Source organism: Elephas maximus, chromosome 20 (genome assembly GCF_024166365.1).
Source record: "Elephas maximus indicus isolate mEleMax1 chromosome 20, mEleMax1 primary haplotype, whole genome shotgun sequence".
In the NCBI taxonomy this organism is placed as follows: Eukaryota; Metazoa; Chordata; class Mammalia; order Proboscidea; family Elephantidae; genus Elephas; species Elephas maximus.
This window is the reverse complement of record NC_064838.1, coordinates 51,630,547-51,650,790: the sequence shown is the minus strand read 5'-3', so window position 1 is coordinate 51,650,790 and position 20,244 is coordinate 51,630,547. Positions and strand designations below refer to the sequence as shown.

At 45.3% G+C, this 20,244-nt stretch overlaps 2 protein-coding genes across 17 annotated transcripts in view; one reads left to right on the top strand and one right to left on the bottom strand.

Moving 5' to 3' along the window:
• Positions 1-9,444, bottom strand: part of KLHL18 (kelch like family member 18) — a 64,379-nt gene extending 54,935 nt beyond the window's left edge. For 2 of the 4 annotated variants that reach the window (XM_049861722.1, XM_049861724.1), the window contains exon 1: positions 9,316-9,444. In XM_049861722.1, the coding sequence (XP_049717679.1) occupies positions 9,316-9,444 (129 nt within the window). Of the gene's footprint in view, positions 1-444; positions 9,209-9,315 lie in introns of those variants that run through there. The other 2 variants (XM_049861727.1, XM_049861725.1) reach the window with 2 other exon arrangements.
• Positions 9,445-9,616: 172 nt separating this feature from the next.
• The window catches only part of KIF9 (kinesin family member 9), a 48,557-nt gene continuing 37,929 nt past the window's right edge, over positions 9,617-20,244 (top strand). For 2 of the 13 annotated variants that reach the window (XM_049861709.1, XM_049861708.1), the window contains exons 1-4: positions 9,617-9,921; positions 15,097-15,190; positions 16,676-16,841; positions 18,696-18,802. In XM_049861709.1, the coding sequence (XP_049717666.1) occupies positions 9,617-9,921; positions 15,097-15,190; positions 16,676-16,841; positions 18,696-18,802 (672 nt within the window). Of the gene's footprint in view, positions 10,849-10,967; positions 11,939-15,092; positions 15,191-16,675; positions 16,842-18,695; positions 18,803-20,244 lie in introns of all 13 variants that reach the window. The other 11 variants (XM_049861711.1, XM_049861710.1, XM_049861719.1 and 8 more) reach the window with 11 other exon arrangements.

Sequence of the window (20,244 nt, the reverse complement as noted above, 5' to 3'; positions counted from 1 at the left end):
ACTGATACAGTATTTTAAAGTCCATAGTTCACAAGAGTCCCCAGTGGCTGGTGCACCAGGTACGGGTTAAAGCTCCCAGTTGCTAACCCAAAGGCTGGCTGTCAGAGTCCACCCAGAGGTGCCTCAGTAGAGAGGCCTGGAATCTACTTCTGAAAAATCAGCCACTGAAACCCCGTGGAGCACAGTTCTGCCCGGACACGCATGGGATTGCCACGAGTCAGAATCAACTCGTTTGTTTGTTTATATAGTTTACATTGGAGTTCACTCTACACTGTACAGTTCTATGGATTCTGACAAATGCATAAGATCGTGTATCCACCATTACATGAGCACACAGAATAGTTTCGCTACCCTAAAAATCTCCTGTGCTCAACCTGCTCATCCCTCTCCCACTCCCTGAATCTCTGGCAACCGCTGATCTTTCTACTGTTTCTATGGTTTTACCTAAGGAGCCCTCGTGGTGCAGCGGTTAAGCACTCCTCTGTTAAACAAAAGGTAAGCGGTTCGAAGCCACCCGCCACTCTGTGGGAGGCAGTCTGTGTCCACAAAGATTACAGCCTTGGAACCCCGGGGGGCAGCTCTGCTCTGTCCCACGAGGCTGCCATCAGTCGGAGTCGACTCACAGCAACGGGCTATGCTTTTGCCTTTTCCAGGTTATACAGTTGGAATCATAACACTATTTACCCTTTTCAGACTGGCTTCTTTCCCACAGCAACATCCATGTGTTTTCATGGCTTGATGGTTCATTTCTTTTTATCGCTGAATGATATTCCATTGTATGGACATGCAAGTTTTCTTACCCATTTACCTATTTAAGGACATCTTGGCTGCTTCCAATTTTTGGCAGTTACGAACAGAGCAGCTACGAACACTGCGTGCAGGTTTTTCTGTGGACATAACTTTCCAGCCTGTTTGGGTAAATACTGAGGAGCATGACTGCAGGATCATATGGCAAGGCAGCGTTTCACTCTGCAAGAAACTGCCAAACTGACCTCCAACGTCTTGTGCCATCATGCGTTCCCACCAGCAACGACTGAGCTTATTTTTTAAAAAGCATTTTTGTGTTCTGATCAGATATTCAGCACTCTGTACCCAGATGTACCACTTAACTGGGTGAACTACCGATCCTCTATTTTGCCTGCCAAAAGCCCAAACTCTGACCCTTACCTTCGACACCCGAACACAGACGGTCAGGTCCACTGGGACACAGGAGCCATCACGGTCTCCTCTGGCCTGCCATTCAGCAAGCAGCTAAGCATCCCCAGCTTCAACTGGGACAGAAAGGGAGCACGGTGTCTATTAATGCTTTGGAAACACTCTGCTTCCAGATACAGCAGAGCTACAAGCCTTTAAAGGTGAGATGCAAAACTCAACAGTAACCTCTCCCTGTCGGTTATTTAATCACCAACCAGCATAGTTCCATGAGAGCCAGCACTGAGCTGGAAAAAGGGAGCCCCTCACTTCTGATTAATCTGTACTCTTTAGCAAGAGGTGCTTCCAGTTCCTACATACTGTGTGGAAACTACAGAAGAACATGCTGGGGGCAACAAAGCACTTGTAAACTGCTCCAAAGCCTTCAACGTTACAAAGGCCGTATCAGTGTACAACAGGGGTCAGCAAACCTACCAGCAGGTCTGGCCACACCTGTTTTAGAACACAGCCACACCCATTCGTGTAAGTACTGTCTATGGCTGCTTTTGCACTGTAACAGCAGAGTCCAGTAGCTGCAATTGAAACTGTAAGACCCACAAATCCTAAAATATTTACTATCTGACCCTCTACAGAAAATGTTTGCCAACACCTGGCACACAATCTTGTTTCACCCTCTTTTCTCTCCAACTGGAATCAAGTGGCAATGTGATCAGCTGTTTGGGTGGAAAAGGCCTTCCGAAGCTTACTACAGGGAAGCTGGCAGATTCCATGCCAGAGAGGCAGCAAGAGTACCAACACTCACCGAATCGAAAGTAGGCAAGTAGATGCCACACTTGTAGTTTAGGAGGGGTTGGGAACACTCCTCTCAAAAAGCAATGTGGTCTCAGTTTCCATTAACCAGTCTATAAACTCAGCCTACAAGCTCAACCAGGTGGGGCCAAGTGGCAAGGAACGGAGTCTCAGGTACAAAACAATAAAGGAAGCGCATGCGGTAAGAAGCACCCCAACACAGACTTCTGAAATGGATCCACCCTGCCCGCCAAGCTCCAGAAGCCTCAGGGAGAGCCACCATGAATGCTGCTTGGGTGATGACCAACTTTCCAGGGTATACCTCCAACTCCCTTTCCCCATGAACACATCAGGCATAATCAAGCTCTCTCATTCAGCTATCTGTCCAAATTTAGCAGCATTACCCACACTATTATCTGAACAAGAAAGAGATCAAATCTGACTTTCTGATGAATATGAGTTCGTATCACATGTGCTCTGCTCTGCAAGGAGCATGTTCTTCCTCTCAGCTCTAACTGCTCAATAAAAAGGCACAATGCTGAAAATGAACACAATGACCTGAAAAAAGTCAGGAGAAAACCCTGGGAATGAACAATGTTCAGAAGTACAAGTTTTCCAGTACAGTGTAATTTCAAAATCAAAGGGTCACAAATTCATATGTCTAAAAGACCAGGAGGAAAAGCCTGCACCTTTCTTCTCTCCTGGAAGAGGACAGCAATGTTGCACACGGACACACACATCACTGCCCTCCTGCTCAAATTAAAAAAAAAAAAAAAAGAATCCGCTGCCATTGAGTCAGTGTTTGTTCCCTACTCTGCTTCATACCATCAGCAGGCAGGTAAATAATATGACCCAGGACTAAAGCCTCCACCAGTAAAGAGCTGTGTTGATCTCAGATAATATAGCTTTGTGCCTTGGGCAAATCCTTAATATTTCTAAGCCTCAGGGGTTTTTTTCATTTGTAAAAAGAATGGCTTTGGTAGAGGACCTCTATGACTCCTTTTAATATGCATATTCTAGCCCTATGATTATATATACTATGTATATATATACAATTATATACAGTATAACTCATTACATGACCCATAGCATAAAAATGGCGTGCATCAACAAGTCCTTACTTCATTTCCTGATTTACTTCTCCACCTACTCTTTCCTCACAAAGTCACTGATGACAACAAATTAGGCAAGACTGTATAGCTCCTGAAATCAGTTTCAGTGAAAATTGTCATTAGTTGCCATCCCAAGTGTACAGAATAAAACTGCTTCATCAGGAAGGAGCCCTGGTGGAGCAGTGGGTAAGTGCTTGGCTGCTAACCAAAAGGTTGGCAGTTTGAACCCACCAGCCACTCCATGGGAGAAAGACGTGGCAGTCTGCTTTCATAAAGATTTCAGCCTTGGAAACCCCATGGGGGCAGCTCTACTCTGAGTCCTATAGGGTCACTGTAAGTTGGAATCGACTCAATGGCAACGGGTTTGGTGTTTATATGGTTTACAAGGCTGTGACCTTTTGGAAGCAGATCACCAGGCCTTACTACCTAGGTGCCTCTGGGTGGGTTTTGGACCACCAACCTTTCAGCTAGTAGTCAAGTGCTTAACCATTTGCACCACCCAGGGACTCCTGAATATTGTGTAGCTGGATTTAATGGGTCAAAAGCAACTATTATAACACTGTACCTTTCACCCGTGGAAAAGACATTGGCTTCTGAAGGTAAAACTCTCAGATCTGGGTTCAAAATCTCAGCAGGGGCCTTGGGAAAATGCTGAGAAGATTACAGTAAGTAGATCTTTCAGGAACAATTTATCAGTGGCTAAAATACAAAGATGGAGTCCTTGGGTGGTGAAAATTGCTAAGTGCCTGACCACTAACCAAAAGGCGCCTCAGAAGACAGGCCTGGTGATCTGCTTCTGAAGGGTCACAGCCTTGAAAACCCTATGGAGCAGTTCCATCTGCATACATGGGGTTGGCATGAGTTGGAATCGACTTGACAGCAACTAACAATAACAACAAGCAAGCAATACAAAGTATGTGTGGTGTGTAAGGGGCTCCTCTCTCCTTTAGAAATTTATGAATGAGAAAGTAGTATGCAGATTTGGTGATCCCATTTTGCTCTCACAAATATGGAAAGATAAAAGGGGGTATATAAGTTGAGGGGGGAAGAGAAATATATGAGTCTGGTGGCTCCAGACCTCAAGAGTGAGAAGTCATGGGGAACACTCACTCAATCTGGGGTGTCTGCCCAACTGGTAAAACCCTGTTGAATCCGACAGGAAGAGAACTGCCTAAGCCTTGGGTTCTGGTAGCCCAGAGGAAAGGAGATGAAACCAACCACTGGGAAGAGGGCAGGAGAGCTTCCATGGAGGCACACCTCTCTTCCTTATGCCACAGGTTGCTGAGAAGTCTTGCACTACCGTCTTTCTAACCTTTAAGATAAGGTGGTTTGCCAAGGAGAACGACCATTGGCTTTTTATGACAGGAGAATAATATTCAGTTGGATTTACATCCAAAGATGGGCTTCAGAGGAACTACCCTCAAAGCCGAAAGCAAAATTTTGTATGTATGCAATTGTATATATTTTTCTGGGGAGAAGGTTCACGGTTTTCGGATTTTCAGAGGTTCAAGTCACCATAGATACAGAATGTAATAAAAACAAATGGATTATCTTTTTCTGTTTCGCCTCTACTCAACTATCCAACAGGCTTCCAAGGAGCTTTTCCAAAAAGGAAATTAAGTATTTCCAAAAAGAAAATTAAGCCTAAGTGCAAGAGTTGACAGTAGATTTTCAGACCATGGCATGCCGGCTGATACCCACTTGCACTATCTCCCTAAAACTCAGAAGACAGAAAAGATAACATGCTGTTAAGGATGAGTACATTGACCTCAAGTAGATTAATTCACATGGTAGCAGCTGAAATCAGTTCAGTCACCGTCTGCAGTAGAAAGGCAACAAGAGAAAAGGAAAGAACATCTGACCCAGAGTACTGAGACTAGGAATCTAGTCCTAGCTATACCTAATTCACTCCCTTGTCCTTCTGGACTTGTGTCATCTGTAAAATGCAGGTTACTGAAGTAGAGCAAAGGTTTGCAAACTCTTTTAAGGCAGTTAACATTTTATATCTCTCAAAATTCATCAAATGCTATAACAAATTCAAAATGGGAAGTTGGACATACACATTTATGCGTATGTCCACTCTCTCTGGCAATGTCATTAAGTTCTGACTTACAAATACCTACTGCTTATTGAGCATTTACTACACAACTGTTTTAAGTGTACTAACTAATGGAATCCTCAACACTCTTATCAGATAGGGACTAACACGGTCCCCATTTTATGGATCAAGAAACTGAACCTATGAGCGGTGAAGGAACTTGCCCAAGTTTTCATAACTAGTAAGTGGCAGAGCCAGGATTCAAACCCAGGCAGCTCCAGAGTTTGTTATAACTGCTTCTCAGACTGACAATCAAAGAATAGCTAAGGTATAGGCTCACAAGGAAAAAACAAAAAAAAAAGCAGAGAGAGACAGGTTAAAAATGTCAACAAAATTTTAGAAGATGAGAAGCAAATGAATGAGTAGTAAGGGACTTAGATGGAGAATATGAGTGATGCAGACAAGAAGCCAATTCTCACTGCATAACTCCCTCCAAAACCCAACCACCGGAGGCAGCAGTTTCCTCTGAAGGTGAGAGCAACAGCAGGGGCTGAAAACAAGCAGTACTGGTCCCTCCCCCAGACAAGGAACTGCTCTGCTCCTTCACTGCCCCAGCAGAAGACTGGAGGCTTACTCTCTGCACAGGATGAACTAGAGAACCCAGACTTGGGTAACCATGGCACCACCGAAGATAAGGAAGTAGCACCATTCCGAGGGATTAAGATAAAGTCTGCATACTAAGCAAAAGCCCCAAGTCCCCTCTCAAAATAAGGTTCCCAGAATGGTAATAGCCAGGCTTACACCACCACCTAGGCAGAAACCTGGAGGAAGAACTGTAGACTCAGACTGTAACCCAATGAGAAAGACAGGTTCATCATCCTACAGCTGTGACGCTCAGAATGCGGTCCTCAGACCAGAAGTAGGATCACCATGGAACTTGTCAGAAATGCGAACTGTCAGGCACGTGCCAAACCTACTGAATCAGAAATTCGGGGGTGGCGCCCAACAACCAACACTGTTTTTGTTAGTTTTTTTTTTTTTTAAGGTTCCAAATTAAAAAAAAATTATTTATTTTTGTTGTTGAAAATATACACAGCAGAATATACACCAAATGAACAACTTCTACATGTACAATTCAGTGATACTGATTACATTCTGCAAGCTGTGCTGCCATTCTCACCCTCCTTTTCTCAACTGTTCTTCCCCCATTAACGTAAACTCACTGCCCCCTAAACTTCCAATCTAACCTTCCCAAGTTGCTGTTGTCAATTTGTAGGAATCCTGGTGGCACAGTGGTTAAGTGCTTGGCTGCTAACCAAAACATTGGCACTTTGAGCCTACCAGGTGCCCTTCGAGAGAAAGATGTTGCAGTCTACTTCTGCAAACATTATATCCTTGGAAACCCTGTGGGGCAGTTCTTCTCTGCCCTATAGGATCACTGTGAATCAACTCAGTGGCAACAGGTTTTGTTTGGTTGTCAATTTAAACCCATACTGAAAGCTCTTCAAAAGAACACAATGTACCCGACTGAGTCAGTATAACTATGTGGTGCCATGCTACCACCACTGACTGTTCTGACAGGGATCACAATGGAGAGTCCTGGACAGAGCTGGAGAAAAACGCAGAACAAAATTCTAACTCAAAAAGAAAGACCAGACTTGCTGGACTGACAGAGACTGGAGAAACCCTGAGAGTCTAACCCTAACCCACGGACACCCTTTCAGCTTAGTAATGAAGTCACTCCTGAGGTTCACCCTTCAGCCAAAGATAGGACAGGCCTAAAAATAGAACGAGACTAAAGGGGCACAGCAGCCTAGGGGCAAGGATGAGAAGGCAGGAGGGGACAGGAAAGCTGGTAATAGGGAACCCAAGACTGAGAAAGTGTTCACATGGCGTAGGGCTGTTAACCAATGTCACAAAACAATACGCATACTGTTTAATAAGAAACTAGTTTGTTCTGTAAACCTTCATCTAAAGTACAAAATAAAAAAGTAAAAAAAATAATAAAAAAAGCACAGTGCTCAAGGCAGGCATTCTTTACTAATTAAGCTAACCTATTGTTCATTTAAAGATTTCAGGGGATATTTTTGGTTTAAGGTTTAGAGATTATCTCAAAGCCAATAGTTTCAGGGGTTCACCCAGCCTCACTGGCTCTAGAAAGTCTACACTGTTTTAATAGAGCTGTCAGGTGATTCTAGTGTTCACTAAAGCTTGAGGATAACTGCTCTGCATGAGGCCCATTAGTCAATAAGCCCATTCCTCACCAAAAAGCTTCCAACCAGCTTTTTAGCGCCTGTCTATTTGGAAGACACTCTGGAATCACCAGAAATTTGAGGAACGCCTCTATCATGAAAGAGACAGACCAAAACAGACTCCACAGATTAGCTCTGGCCCCCATCATCATCACATTGCTACTTAGCTACTCTTCGGGCTCTGCAGAACGGCTTAAATAAACCAATGACTTAGACGTTCTCTATGATCCTGTCCAACTCTAGCCAATGCCTTTACGCTGGTCTTTACGTTTCATACCCTTGAAATTAAGATAGCAATTTAGACTGACACTCTTGGTCAGAACTACCGTTGATATTTGTCCCTGTAAATGAACAATAAAACATTTTAATGAAAAAACCATACAAGCATTTTTCTGCCAAAGGTATCCTATATTTTGTAATTTCATTAAACACAGAGTTAAAACACACAGTTTTAATTTATGTAGAAGTATCTGTGACTATTCTGCTCTGGCATGCCCTTGTTGCTTTTCTGAGTCTCACATACTTTCTCTGGCTCACCCCTGCAGCCCAAATCTAAATTAAAAAATTTTCTCCTATTACTGCTTTGCACCAGTCTCTACTCATCCCGAGTATTCTTGCCACAACCACGTCATTCTTCTGCTTACACATCTCTAGTGGCCTCAATATCTTCCATCACGTAATCACTGCCTCCTTTAGTACAGTTCATTTTCCTAGATCCCCTTGGTTCCCCTCTCTGGCCTGAAAAGATCCCTTCCCCTCTCAGACCACTTCACTCCTCTCCTGGAAAATAACCTCCTTCAGGCGGGGTTTAGGTCAGTGAAAAACTTACAAATGTCAGTTATTATGCAAAGAATACTACAAATATTCTCATTTTATTCTCATACTAATACTGAGTATTAGGATAGGAATCACTCTATTTTTACATTTGGAAAACTGAGGCTTAGAGAGATTAAGTAATTTGCCCAAGGTTACAACTACGATTTTAATCCAAATCCTTCTGTCTCCAAATCCATACTCTTAGCCATTCTATTTTATCGCCTCCAGAGATCTGACTCAAATACGTGGAAGGAAAGTTTCCTTAACTCTGTACAAAGACTTTTGTTTAAGAAAAAAACAAAAAAGGGGGTCCTCCCCAGATGCTGAGAGCCTGCCAGCCAAATCACAGCGCAGGGCGTGCAGTATCACTTCCCCACCTGGAGGGCTCCACATGGCTCAGCAGCTTGGCCAAGAAGCAACACAGCATGTCTCTCCAGCAGGAACGGACGGGAAGCACAGGAGGGAGACTGGCTCTTGAGACCAGAATGCTGGTGGGGAACAGGCAGTTACGAGATCCCTCCCCTACTGATGTCTGCACCCCCCTCTCCACACAGCCCATCAGCCCAGCCTCCGGGACCTCCGTGGTGGCGGGGAGGTGGAAGGCTTCCAGGGTGGGGCAGAGCAGCTGCCCACCCCAAAAGATTTCCAGATCGGGCTTTAAAAAGCTCTTAAAAGACAAGATAGTAATCTAAAATTCAAGTCCAGGCAATGACTGCTAATGACAAACCTGCGCCTCTACAACAGCACAACCAACTTCAAAGGACGCAAAAACATCTTTATGAAAATAAAATGCTTCAGTAGTGCCCATCGGAAGGCACACCCGGCCACCGCCCCTTCTTCCATTGAGGGGCTGCAAGTTCATTTTCTCTGCGTTACAGAATAGGGAAGCGGACACCCCAAGGTCTCCCACTCCAAGGGCCTAAGTCGCGCTCCTCCTCGCGTTCCTTCCAAGGGCTGAGGAGCTGTCCCTCACTGCCTCTCACCGGACCTAATTCCCGTCTTGCCCCCGCTCGGCATCTCTCTCTCCCTGAACTTGGTCCCTCTCCAACCTTCACACCCCAAACCTCACCCTACTCAACCTTTCTCCCTCACCGCCCCTCTCTCCTCCCCATGCTGCTCCACTCCCCTCAGCTCCCAGCCGCCCAACCCGCGGTACCTTGAGCGTCACGTCGCACAGCTTGCCCTGCCGCCGGATCTCCTCCATGACGCCGTAGCCGCGACTAGGCAACTCGGACACCGAGAAGTGCACCAGATCCTCCAGCTCCTCCGCGCCGTCCTCCACCATCTTCCCCGGCCGCTTGGACTGCGCAGGCCTGGCCGGCCGGCTCTATACTAGGCAGGGCGGGGCGAGGGGGGGCGCCTGTGGCAGCGCGGAGCGTGGGGCCGGAACCGGACGGGCCTGCGCGGCCGCCGTAACCGCAAGCTCCTCTGCGCCGGAAGCTCTGGCGCCCCGCTTCATGGTTCCTACGCTGCCTTCGTTCCCTCTCTGCCCCGACCCTGGCTTCTCGCTTTCAGCTGCCGCAGTCTCTCCGGATCAGTCGGTGCCATCTCCCGTCTTCTTCCGCCCTACCCTCACCCGTATCCTCGGCCTAGGACCGCAGACTTCATTTCCGCCACCACTAGACACTTCCGGAATCCCCGGAAGCGGCTCGTTGTCCTGGCGACTGTGTACACAGTCTGTCAGCCACGCGTGGGCCCCCCGAATCGCATGCCGGACTTCGGCAGCTGCAGCTGCCTCTGGCGCGCTCCGGCCTCGTGAGCGGTGAGCAGGGGCCGCGCGTCTTCGGGGGCTGGGAAGGAGGGAGGCCTGACAGGGTTGTGCGGCTGCGTGGCGGGCAGCGGTGGGGTCCGAACGTCGCTCCTGTCCGGAGTCATCGGGCTTGGTTCGCTCGGTTTTGAAGCGAGGGGTAGAGAGCTCGGCATCGCCGGGACTTCTTCAGCCTGGCGGTGGCTTGCGTGTTCGGAGCTAACGTTCCCTTGGCCTCACGAGAGTCCCACGTCGCGCCTGAGGCTCAGGGGGCGTGAGGTGGGGGAGCCAGAGGTCATCTGGACTTCTGCAGTCGTCAGCTTCCAAACTGGAGGGAGCTTCAGGATCGCCAGTCCGAGTCCTTCGCTTTACAGATGAGGAAGCCGTTCCAGAGAAGGATGGGAATGGGTTCAAGCTCCACTGCTGCTCGGCCTCTAGACAGGGGTCTGGTACGTTGGATGAGAAAGGAGAAACACTGGTTCTACCTGGGCCGTGTCTGTGTTTAGCTCAAAGCTGGGTGCTGTTGGGCCTTGGTTGTGGGTTCAGTTGCTGCTGCTGCTGTTGCCGCCGCGGTTGTGGCTATGAGGGTATCCAATGAGGGACCATGATCTGGGCAGGAGATGCTGGCGGAGCGCTGAAAGCTAGGGACCCGCCTGGTGCCTACCGCTTGACCCTCCAGTCACTCCCTCTCCTCTTGGTGATCCTTTAGTTGTGCTGGGTGGCAGATCTGTTCATTCTACCCCTAAACAAATGAGAAATCGGAGAGCCTTGCAGAACAGAGGACTCCTGATGGCAATTCAGAGGCTCATCTTGCTACACCAGCCATACTCAAGGGCTGTGCCCACCAGAGAGGGACATTCCCCTCAAGATCCTAAGGGAGAAGGACACTACTAAAAGGGAGGGTGTGCCGAGGTGCTAAAGAAGGCTTCCTGCCAGTGGAAGGTAACCAAGTGTCCTCCTGGAAAGGCTGTGGGCCCAGGGGTTGGAGGTGGTCTGGGAGGGGAGTTAACATCATGTATTCCTTGGAATGGCCTGGATGTGAGAATAAATCACTCTTTCAGTACTGACTGAAGATGGACCCACAAATGAAGATTCAACCACCCTTTGACTTCCAGCCATGACCATCACAACCAACCGCCATTTCTTGAGTACCTGCTCTGTCCTGAGCACTGTTCTGGATGCTTTAGGGGGATTCAGAACAGATAAAGGGTACAGTCCTTGCCCTCAAGCAGCTTGTAATTTAATTTGGGAGCTGAAACTCATTCAAATGAAGCGGCATAAGAACAGTAACAAGCGGTATTTCAGTAAGTTCAAGATAGCATGGGGTCCCCAAATGTCTGGGTATTGAGCGGCTGCTAAGTGGCAGACTCGCAGGCTTGCTGCATGCCCAGAACCGTGGGTGTGGGCATAGGGAGGGCTTGGGGAAGTGCAGATGGAGGCGACTGCATGTGCACGTGCATGTGGCAAAATGCAGGGCAGAGGAGGGGCAAGCTCTAGGGGAAGGGTGATGCTTCATACTGCTCTGTGCTACCTTTGTGCTGTTGGTGGGCAGGATCCTGGGAGAGAGGACACCTGCCTCCAGAGATCCCTGCTTCTTCAGGATCCCTTTCAGAGGGCACCCTGGGCAGCATCTGAACTTGCCTGGGGAGAAAGGGGTTGATGTGGGAAGTGATTCCCCGAACTTTAGAGCTTGAGGGTAAGTGTTTCATCGAGCCAGAATACACCTCCCCTCACTCTCAGATTCCCAGTAGTCGAGAGCAGAGTGAACTTGGATATGAGCTTTTCTCTTTGTTTCCCCAGTTGAGAATGCATGTTAGAGCTGTTTGTGGCTTTTCATTCCTAGATCTCAATTTTGCAGACAAAAATGTTAAAACGTAAACTGGGCAGGCCGTTATCCTTGCTTACCCCAATATCTTTCAGATTCATTTTCTAAAAATTATAACGTTTCAGTGACCCTATAGTGGCTAGGAAAAGACTTCCAGGACATAATTGACTTGAGGAATGTCGGAAGTATGCACACACTCTGCAATAGGTAAATACGGAAGGGTTTTGTTTGCTTATTTGATTTGATGTTTGAAGGGCTTATAACAGGAATTTGAAAATGAAATTATAGTTTTATTTTGTCCACATTATCGAAACTGTGAACTGAAAGGACAAGGCTTGTGTCTGCTTAACTTGCTTATGTAGGGATACGTAATGCCACTTGATGATACTTAATAAGCAAGCTATTTTTCCCTTATTAACTGTGTTGATGTTGCTATCATCTGATTTGAAGATGAAATTGAGTCAGCTCCCTATGCTTCCTGTTCCCCTAACTTTCTTCATAACCCACTGCCGTCAAGTGATTCCAACTCTTAGTGACCCTACAGGACAGAGTAGAACTGCCCCGTAGAGTTTCCAAGGAGCACCTGGTAGATTCAAACTGCTGACCTTTTGCTTAGCAGCTGTAGCTCTTAACCACTACACCACCAGGGTTTCCGACTCTCTTCATAAATTCAGCAAATTCCTTAGCTGGTTGTTTTTTTCTAAAGTGTTTTGAAGAGTTCTGTTTAACGTCAACACCTCTACCCTGCCCCATGAAAGTACACATTATGTTAGGGACAGAGGCCTCATTTCTTATTGAACTGCTCCAACTCTGATGGAGATCAAAAGAGAAGTTTATGACACAGCATGCATTCTGACCCCTCGGTCTTTGTCTCCATTCAAATTCTGTTTTGTATATTATGGAGCACTTTTTTAATGCTAAGTGGGTTTTTAATAGTTTTTTCTTTATTCTCATGATTCTTTAAAAGTGGAATTATTGAAACTGGAGAGCCCAGTCTCAGGATGACCGTAAACTACTTAAGGATGTTGTTAAAATTATGAAAAGAACAAAAACAAAATCTAAAACATTAGGTGGATCTTAGAAAGAAAATCGTATTTATTTGTAATAGTAGAATTCTTCAAACAATTTAAAATCCTATTATGTTAATTTGCCCAATAGTTTTGAATAATCAAGTTAGTATATTTAATAGACGTTTATCTTGTTTTCTAATATTACTTAACTAGATTTAACACAGGAAACCCTGGTGGCGTAGTGGTTAAGTGCTATGGCTGCTAACCAAAGGGTTGGCAGTTTGAATCCGCCAGGCGCTCATTGGAAACTCTATGGGGCAGTTCTACTCTGTCCTGTAGGGTCACTATAAGGCAGAATTGACTCGACGGCACTGGGTTGGGTTTGGTTTCGGTAGATTTAACACAATTAGTGATGATTGCAGATACTTAGTTTGCTTTAGAATTCTTGGCATTTTTCCTCAATATTTCATCCTTTGTCCTTAGTGTAAATAATGAGACACCTGAAAAGCTGATTAAGTTTTAAATTCCCCTTAAAGCAATTAAAATCAGTACTATTATCACCTCTATTTAATAATTCTTTTTGCTTCTCCCCCCTATGTCAGTGCTAGAACCAAAATTTGCTGTCTGATTAGTGTTAAGTATTTTTACACAGGCACTCCTAAGAGAGGGGACTAGTGTGATTTGACCATTGGGGCTAATATCCAATAAAATAGGAGATTTCTTAGTTATCATTTGGTGGGTTGTGATGCGATTCAATTTTTTTTTATCTTTATAAAGTATTTTAATTAGAAAGGATCTTAGAGATCAATTAATCTTCTATTCAATGCAACAATCCCTTTTGTAGGTGTTTACGGTTTCTACCTTAGAAAGTCTTTTCCGTTACGCGACAGCTCTCTCAATATTAGGAAAGTCATTTAGCTCCCTGTCACATTTTGCTTCCCTGTCTTTTCTATCCATGAGCTTTCATCTTATACCATGAAATCACATCAAAAGTACTTAACGCATTTTATTATACATGGTAATTATTTGTAATAGTATAAATGAGGGAAGGCAAATGCAGTCAATTCTTGTTATTTGTGGTAGTTATGTCCTGTAATGCCACAAACACTGAATTAGTGAATACGGAACCATTGTTCCTAGGGGAAGTACGGATTTAGGTTCCTGTGAGCCTCTGGTCCCAACATTTTCATCAGCCGATCAATACATAGCCTTCTCTGAAACATTTTTTTCTCTGTAAGGCTCATCGTAGCCTTCTTGCCCTTAGGAACACTAGAATCACACACAGCCTTCTTACACTTAGGAACGCTAGACAGCACTGTGCTTTGGGGCCATTTTAAGCAGGGAATCACCAAGAAAAAGTAAAAAAAAAAAACCTGGCACTAAATCGACTGCAAAAAGTACACTTATTTACAATTCCTCTAACTCTCTTTGTAAGTTCAGCAAATATATGAGAATTGAAATAAGATGGCAGAGTATCACCTTGGTCAGCCTCAACTGGGAATGTGCGTATCAAGCAGCTCAATTCTCTTGCTACTCGGTGCGTGCCTGCAAATGAGTCATAAGTATTGATATGAGGTTACAAGTAAATTTTAGTGAGTAGGTGAATTCAAAATATGGAATCCATGAATAAATGAGGATCGACTGTATATGTGTGGCTACCTGAAAACAAATGATAAGAACATAGCTAGTTTTGGGGGGAGGAAGAGGAGGTAGTGGACTGTATGACGTTTCTTTCAGTGGAGTGTCAGAGAAGAAAGACTATTTGATACTAAACACACACACACACACACACAAAACCATTGCTGTCGAGTCGATTCTGACCCATAGTGACCCTACGAGTCTATGATGATGATTTGATTGTAGACTAGATCAAGTAGACCCTAGAGGATGTATTTCTGATCTATTTAGGCTAAGGGAGGTAGAGGTGGGGGTGCTGTATCCCAGGGAAGGTAGTTAATAAAAAAAATAAAATTAATGCTTTAGAGGAGAATATAAATGAGGCAAAACACAGGTGGTCTCAGATACACACAGAACATTTCTGGAAACCCCATCTAAGAATAGGTCACTAAGGAGAGCACTCTTTCTGCTTTGTATTTGGTCTCTTTAGGGTCGTTAGTGGAAAATGGTGAAACAACCTGTGAAGTAGGAAGTATATCCCTATCCCTATCCCTATCCCTATCCCTATCCCTATCCCTATCCCTATCCCTATCCCTATCCCTATCCCTATCCCTATCCCTATAGGAAAGGAACAAAAGGACTGCATATCACTCCTTTCTGATCTTAATGAGCCACACCTCCCCTTCTGATTGTTGTTTGATGATGACTACTGAAAATTTCACTGTTCTCTTTAGCTAGAATGGGTACGAGAAAAAAAGTTCACGCGTTTGTCCGTGTCAAACCAACTGATGACTTTGCTCATGAGATGATCAAATACGGGGATGACAACAAAGTAAGTGCCACGCATTTGCCTTCACCTGCCGGGGCTTCCCTCTGTCCCACCTCGCTACAGGGTGACCTTGTTTCCAGACAACCTTTTAAGGACCAACACAGAACTGGTACAAGTTCAGATGGACTCTCAAGTTTATCAAGTCCAAACCACCTCCCCCTCCACCTCCTGCCAACATACACAATTTTATTGATGAGGAAGCTTCTCAGAAAAACCCAGTTATAAAGCTCCCATTTTGAATTGTATTTTTTTGGGTAATAAGTTTACCTTTAAACAAAACTGACACAAAAACTGATGCTCGTACATGCTCATAAAACTTTCTGGTGAACACATCTGCCATTTATGTAATCTCCGAGAGGGGCACAGTGAAAATGTCTTGAGTTGATCACTGTTAAGACATTCAAGAGGACTAGAAAGATTTCTGCATCCCTGTGCCCTTGCACTGACCTGAGAACCCTTCTGAAGCCTCTGACAGGCTTAGGTCAACGTGAGACACTATGAGGAAGTTAGGTGTTTTCATTAAGCAAACATTTGTGGGCCTACTATGGGCAGCATTGAGTTGGTCTTTAAAGGAAGAATTCAATGATAGGCTGTTAAAGGCTTGAAGGTCCAGACATTCAGAAAAGTTCAGTGAAGCCCTGTGAAATGTGCCGTCCTGGATATGTTTTCTAGAAACACACAGCATTTAAATGAGCAGAGCAGAGCCCCTTCACTGGGTCTTGATTTTTCTGCATGTGGCCAGGTCTTGACTCCTGGATTAGGGCAGCCAGTCAGTGTAAGATTTTAACAAGAATCTGTTTACAATAGAAGTCCCCATCGAGAAGATTGAAATCTACCCTACCCAGTGAATTCCTAAGCCAGCTATCCTACAATGGCTTGCTGAGGGGCAGGTGCCTGAAAACCTGCTGATTACAAATAGGTTGGGCACACTCAATTTGCACTAATACCAGTGAGTAACTGTGCTGAGAAGTCCAGAGTCTTTTCTCTGGCTATTATTTCATCATTCCTCACATTGACCCCTAGTATGTTTGTAGAAATAGGTGCTTACTGCAGCACAGAGCTGGGGGAGGCCTCACTGCCAGCAACCAGAAAGATGGGACTCCAACCCACTCTTCTTTCCAGCCTAATTCAATGTACCTGATTGAATATACTTAAATCTTATTTAGTGAGAATATGATGAATTTGCTTGACTCCGTATTGTAGGTAAGGGAAACGAAGACAGACATACCTTGTAAACTAGGGTGAGATGTATCGAAACTAGGAAGTGCTCCAGTCTCCTAATCCTTCCACCATCAGGGATTGTGTGGCCTTTCTGCAGTAGCCCCCTTCTCCCACCCCAAAGATTTCATCTGGAATATCAGCCCACATGTGGAAGTCCCTCTTCTTCCTAAAGTTCACTTCTTTTATCTCCTATAAATCAGACCTCAGCTATCGGTGGTTTTTAAAAATACATTTCCTAACAAATCACTTCTCTCTCTTTCGTCCTAGAGCATTGACATTCACTTAAAAAAAGATACTCGTAGAGGAGTTGTCAATAACCAGCAGACAGACTGGTCATTCAAGCTGGATGGAGTTCTCCATGACGCTTCCCAGGACGTGGTTTATGAGACAGTCGCAAAGGATGTGGTTTCTCAGGCCCTGGATGGCTATAATGGTAATTTAGTTCATTAACTGTTGCCTTACATAAGAACCTGCAGAGCTCCTCCCAGAGGAAAAGGCGCAAGTATTCTGTGGTGAATAAATAAAATATAACCTTATTTACTAACATTTGTTTACTTACTTGTCTGTCTCCATGTTCTTATGGTGGAAAACTGACTGTTTGCTTGGCCATGTAATGGGCATGGTGTAATCCAGTGTCTTGGGATCCTACCTTCATAGGAAGATTAAGTGGGCCCAACTCACTGTAAGTCCTGGGGGCGGTCAACTATTACATGTTTTAAATCCTTCAAATGTTAGTTTTGAAGATGTGCCTTTATGATGAGTTTGATGGGGTCTGAACACTTTTCCCTCCACTACCTGCTAGGTGTTATTTCTTTTCATTCTACCAGCATGCTCAATCTACTATTGATAGTCTAGTTGAAGATTATTTACATTTATCACTAAAAACTTGAGTAGAGTTTAACTTTCTTAACAAATTAAGAACAGTGTTGGGAAATTTTTATAAATTTTTTCCATCTACGATTTGTTTTTTTAGAAGTTGTCCTTAAAAGAGTACGTCACACGTTCTAAACTTTGCCCATCTGGTGCCTGCTGTCTAGAATGTCTGTATTTTGCTATTAGCGAGCCATGTTTTAGGTCTTCTGTTTAAAAGTCTATTAAGCATGGATGTCCAAACATTGTGATTTATCCCACAGGTGATACATAGTTATGGTCCCATTGACCCAAGGATGTTTTCATTGGTTGTCATGACTCCCTGAGGGGACGTGGTCCTGAGGAGGTGGAGACAGAGGAATTAAGGCCCAGGGAGGTTGAGAGTCTCGGGCACAGGGCACTGAGGAACCATGAATAGGCTCTGAGTCCCAGCTAGGGGCCAATTTCAGCTGAAGTGACTCCTTCCTGCTCGTTTGTAAATAGACACTGTTTCTGGCCCCTCTCAGGTGCTGATGTTAGGATACGTCATATAAAATCTCCCAGTCCCAGGAACTAGGTCATCCATGTGGCAAAGGCAAGCACTGGTTTCTCTTGCCCAGCACTGCCTGGACAGGTTTGCTGCGTAAATATCAAGAAGCAGCCTTCAGTTTGGGGCCTGGCTAAGGCTGCCCAACCCAGGAGGAAGAGCAGGTGGGAACCAGAGTCTAGAGTGACTGCATGGTTCATGTTCCAGACCCGGTGGTGATATGAGAGGTACAAGTAAAAGGCTCCCCAGGGTGGGCAGTGAAATGGAACCAGATCAGGCCCTGATTGTGGTGGTCCTATCTCTAGAAGTTACATGGGACCAACCAGCAACCAACCTACAAGTGCTGTGGGATCTTGCGGTCTGCAGATAATTTTCACCATTGGTACAAAATGCCTTTATTGTTCCATATCTTCCTGGGAATTTTGAAAGCCCCTGCTGCCTGGCCAGTCCCGCAGGGAGGCCTAGTTCTGAGACCCTGGCAGTTCACAGCCTTGTTAAAGAAGGGCTGGAGTTCAATTCTCTGGCCTCCCTCCTCATCTTTCTAGGAAAAATTCTGGCTACCCTTTCCGTAATGTTCCCTGCCCTTCTCAGAAGCTCTAGGGCCAGGTCATCCACTGGTGAAGGAAACAGTAGATTAAAGCATGGACCACAGACAATACCCATGTTTTGACTCTTCATTTATCTCCCTGTTCCCCTGCCCACTCACCTCCCACCATGGCAGGAGTTCCTGATGCTCTCGTCTGTACCTGCTGGCCACCTTCATGCCAGGACCTTCTAGGTGGCTCTGGGTGTACACTGGACCTGCAAGGGACAGCATCCTAGGGGATGGGAATGCTGTCCTTGGAGCTATTTTCCTGGATGTCACCGAAGTGTGTTTTAAAATGTTTGCAGGCACCATCATGTGTTACGGGCAGACAGGAGCTGGCAAGACATACACCATGACGGGGGCAACTGAGAATTACAAGCACCGGGGGATCCTTCCTCGTGCCCTGCAGCAGGTAGAAAGTGGGCCCGCGGGTGGGATGCTACACAGGTCCTCTCTGCCACAGATGCTGCCAACCCCAGGCCAGCTACTAGGGACAGTGGGGTCCACCCCTCACAGGAGTTGGAGCCCGTACTGGAGCTGGAGACAGGGTATGCACAGCTGGCAGAATGGGCAGGGCCAGAGGTCTCAGGAAATTGGGAATTCAGGGCTTCAGCCTCTGACCCACACCCATGCTAAGTCTGTTTCCTCATTTGTGAAAGAAAGCATTAGGTGTGCTAAGTGGCCTCCTGCTGCTCTGGAGGTCTGTGATCCTGTAATTAAGGATTTGGAGGTCTTAATCACGTTGCTTCCTGGTGTTAATGGAGGGGAGGGGGACGGGAGTGTGGATCCTGGCAAAGTTTCCTTACTGGCTTGCTCTGGCTTCTTCCGCAGCCCCTGAAAGAGCAGTCCAGGGAAGAAGCAGGCACGACCTGAGCTCTCAGGACTGGGTCAGCCCTGGGAGTCAGAAGTGTGACCGAAAACAGGGCAGAAGGGCCTTCCTTTGGGGTTCCCTAGCCTGGGTTCTATGAGGACCCTCTGGAGGCAGGAGGGGAAGGGCCTTCCCTCAATGCCATCTAAGGTTTTACAGCCTTGGCCTGTAAAAAGTATAAACCACAGATATAATTTTGAGTTTTCCGGTAGCCACATTTAAGAATATAAAATTGAACAGGTGAAATTAATTTTAATAATATGTTTTATTATCCCAAAACAAACAAACAAACCCATTGCCTCAAGTCAATTCTGACCCATAGCGACCCTATAGGACAGAGTAGAACAGCTCCATAGGGTTTCCAAGGAGTGCCTGGTGGATTCCAATTGCTGACCTTTTGGTTAGCAGCCAAGCCCTTAACCACTGTGCCACCAGGGCTCCAGGGGCTCCTTTATTATCCCAGTATACCTAAAATACCACTTTAACATGTAATCAGTATAGTCATTATTAATGAGATATTTTATATTCTTGTGCTCATATAAAGTCTTTGAAATCTAGTGGGCATCTTAAACATAAAACACCTCCATCTCAACTTAGACATTAAATATCTATCAGAGATACTTGATCTGTATTTAGATTTCACATAATTTACATTTGAAAAAGTAGATTCCCATAACCAAGCTGTTCTAAACATACTTAAAAGTTTACCAATAACGGAATCGAGTATCAGTTTTTAAATTTAAATTAATTAAAATTAAATAAAACTTCATTTCTCATTCACACTAGCCACATTTCAGGTGCTCAGTAGCCACCTGTGGTTCGCATGTCCCGTATTTAGCAGCACCGGTCTAGACTGTTAGAGCAAGGCAGGATCTCAGGTATCAAACAGCCCAACTCCCCATTTGATAGATAAGAAAATTAAGGTCCAGAGGGGAGACAGGACCACTCCAAAGTCACCTGCTGATAAGTACTGAGGAGGCTACTAG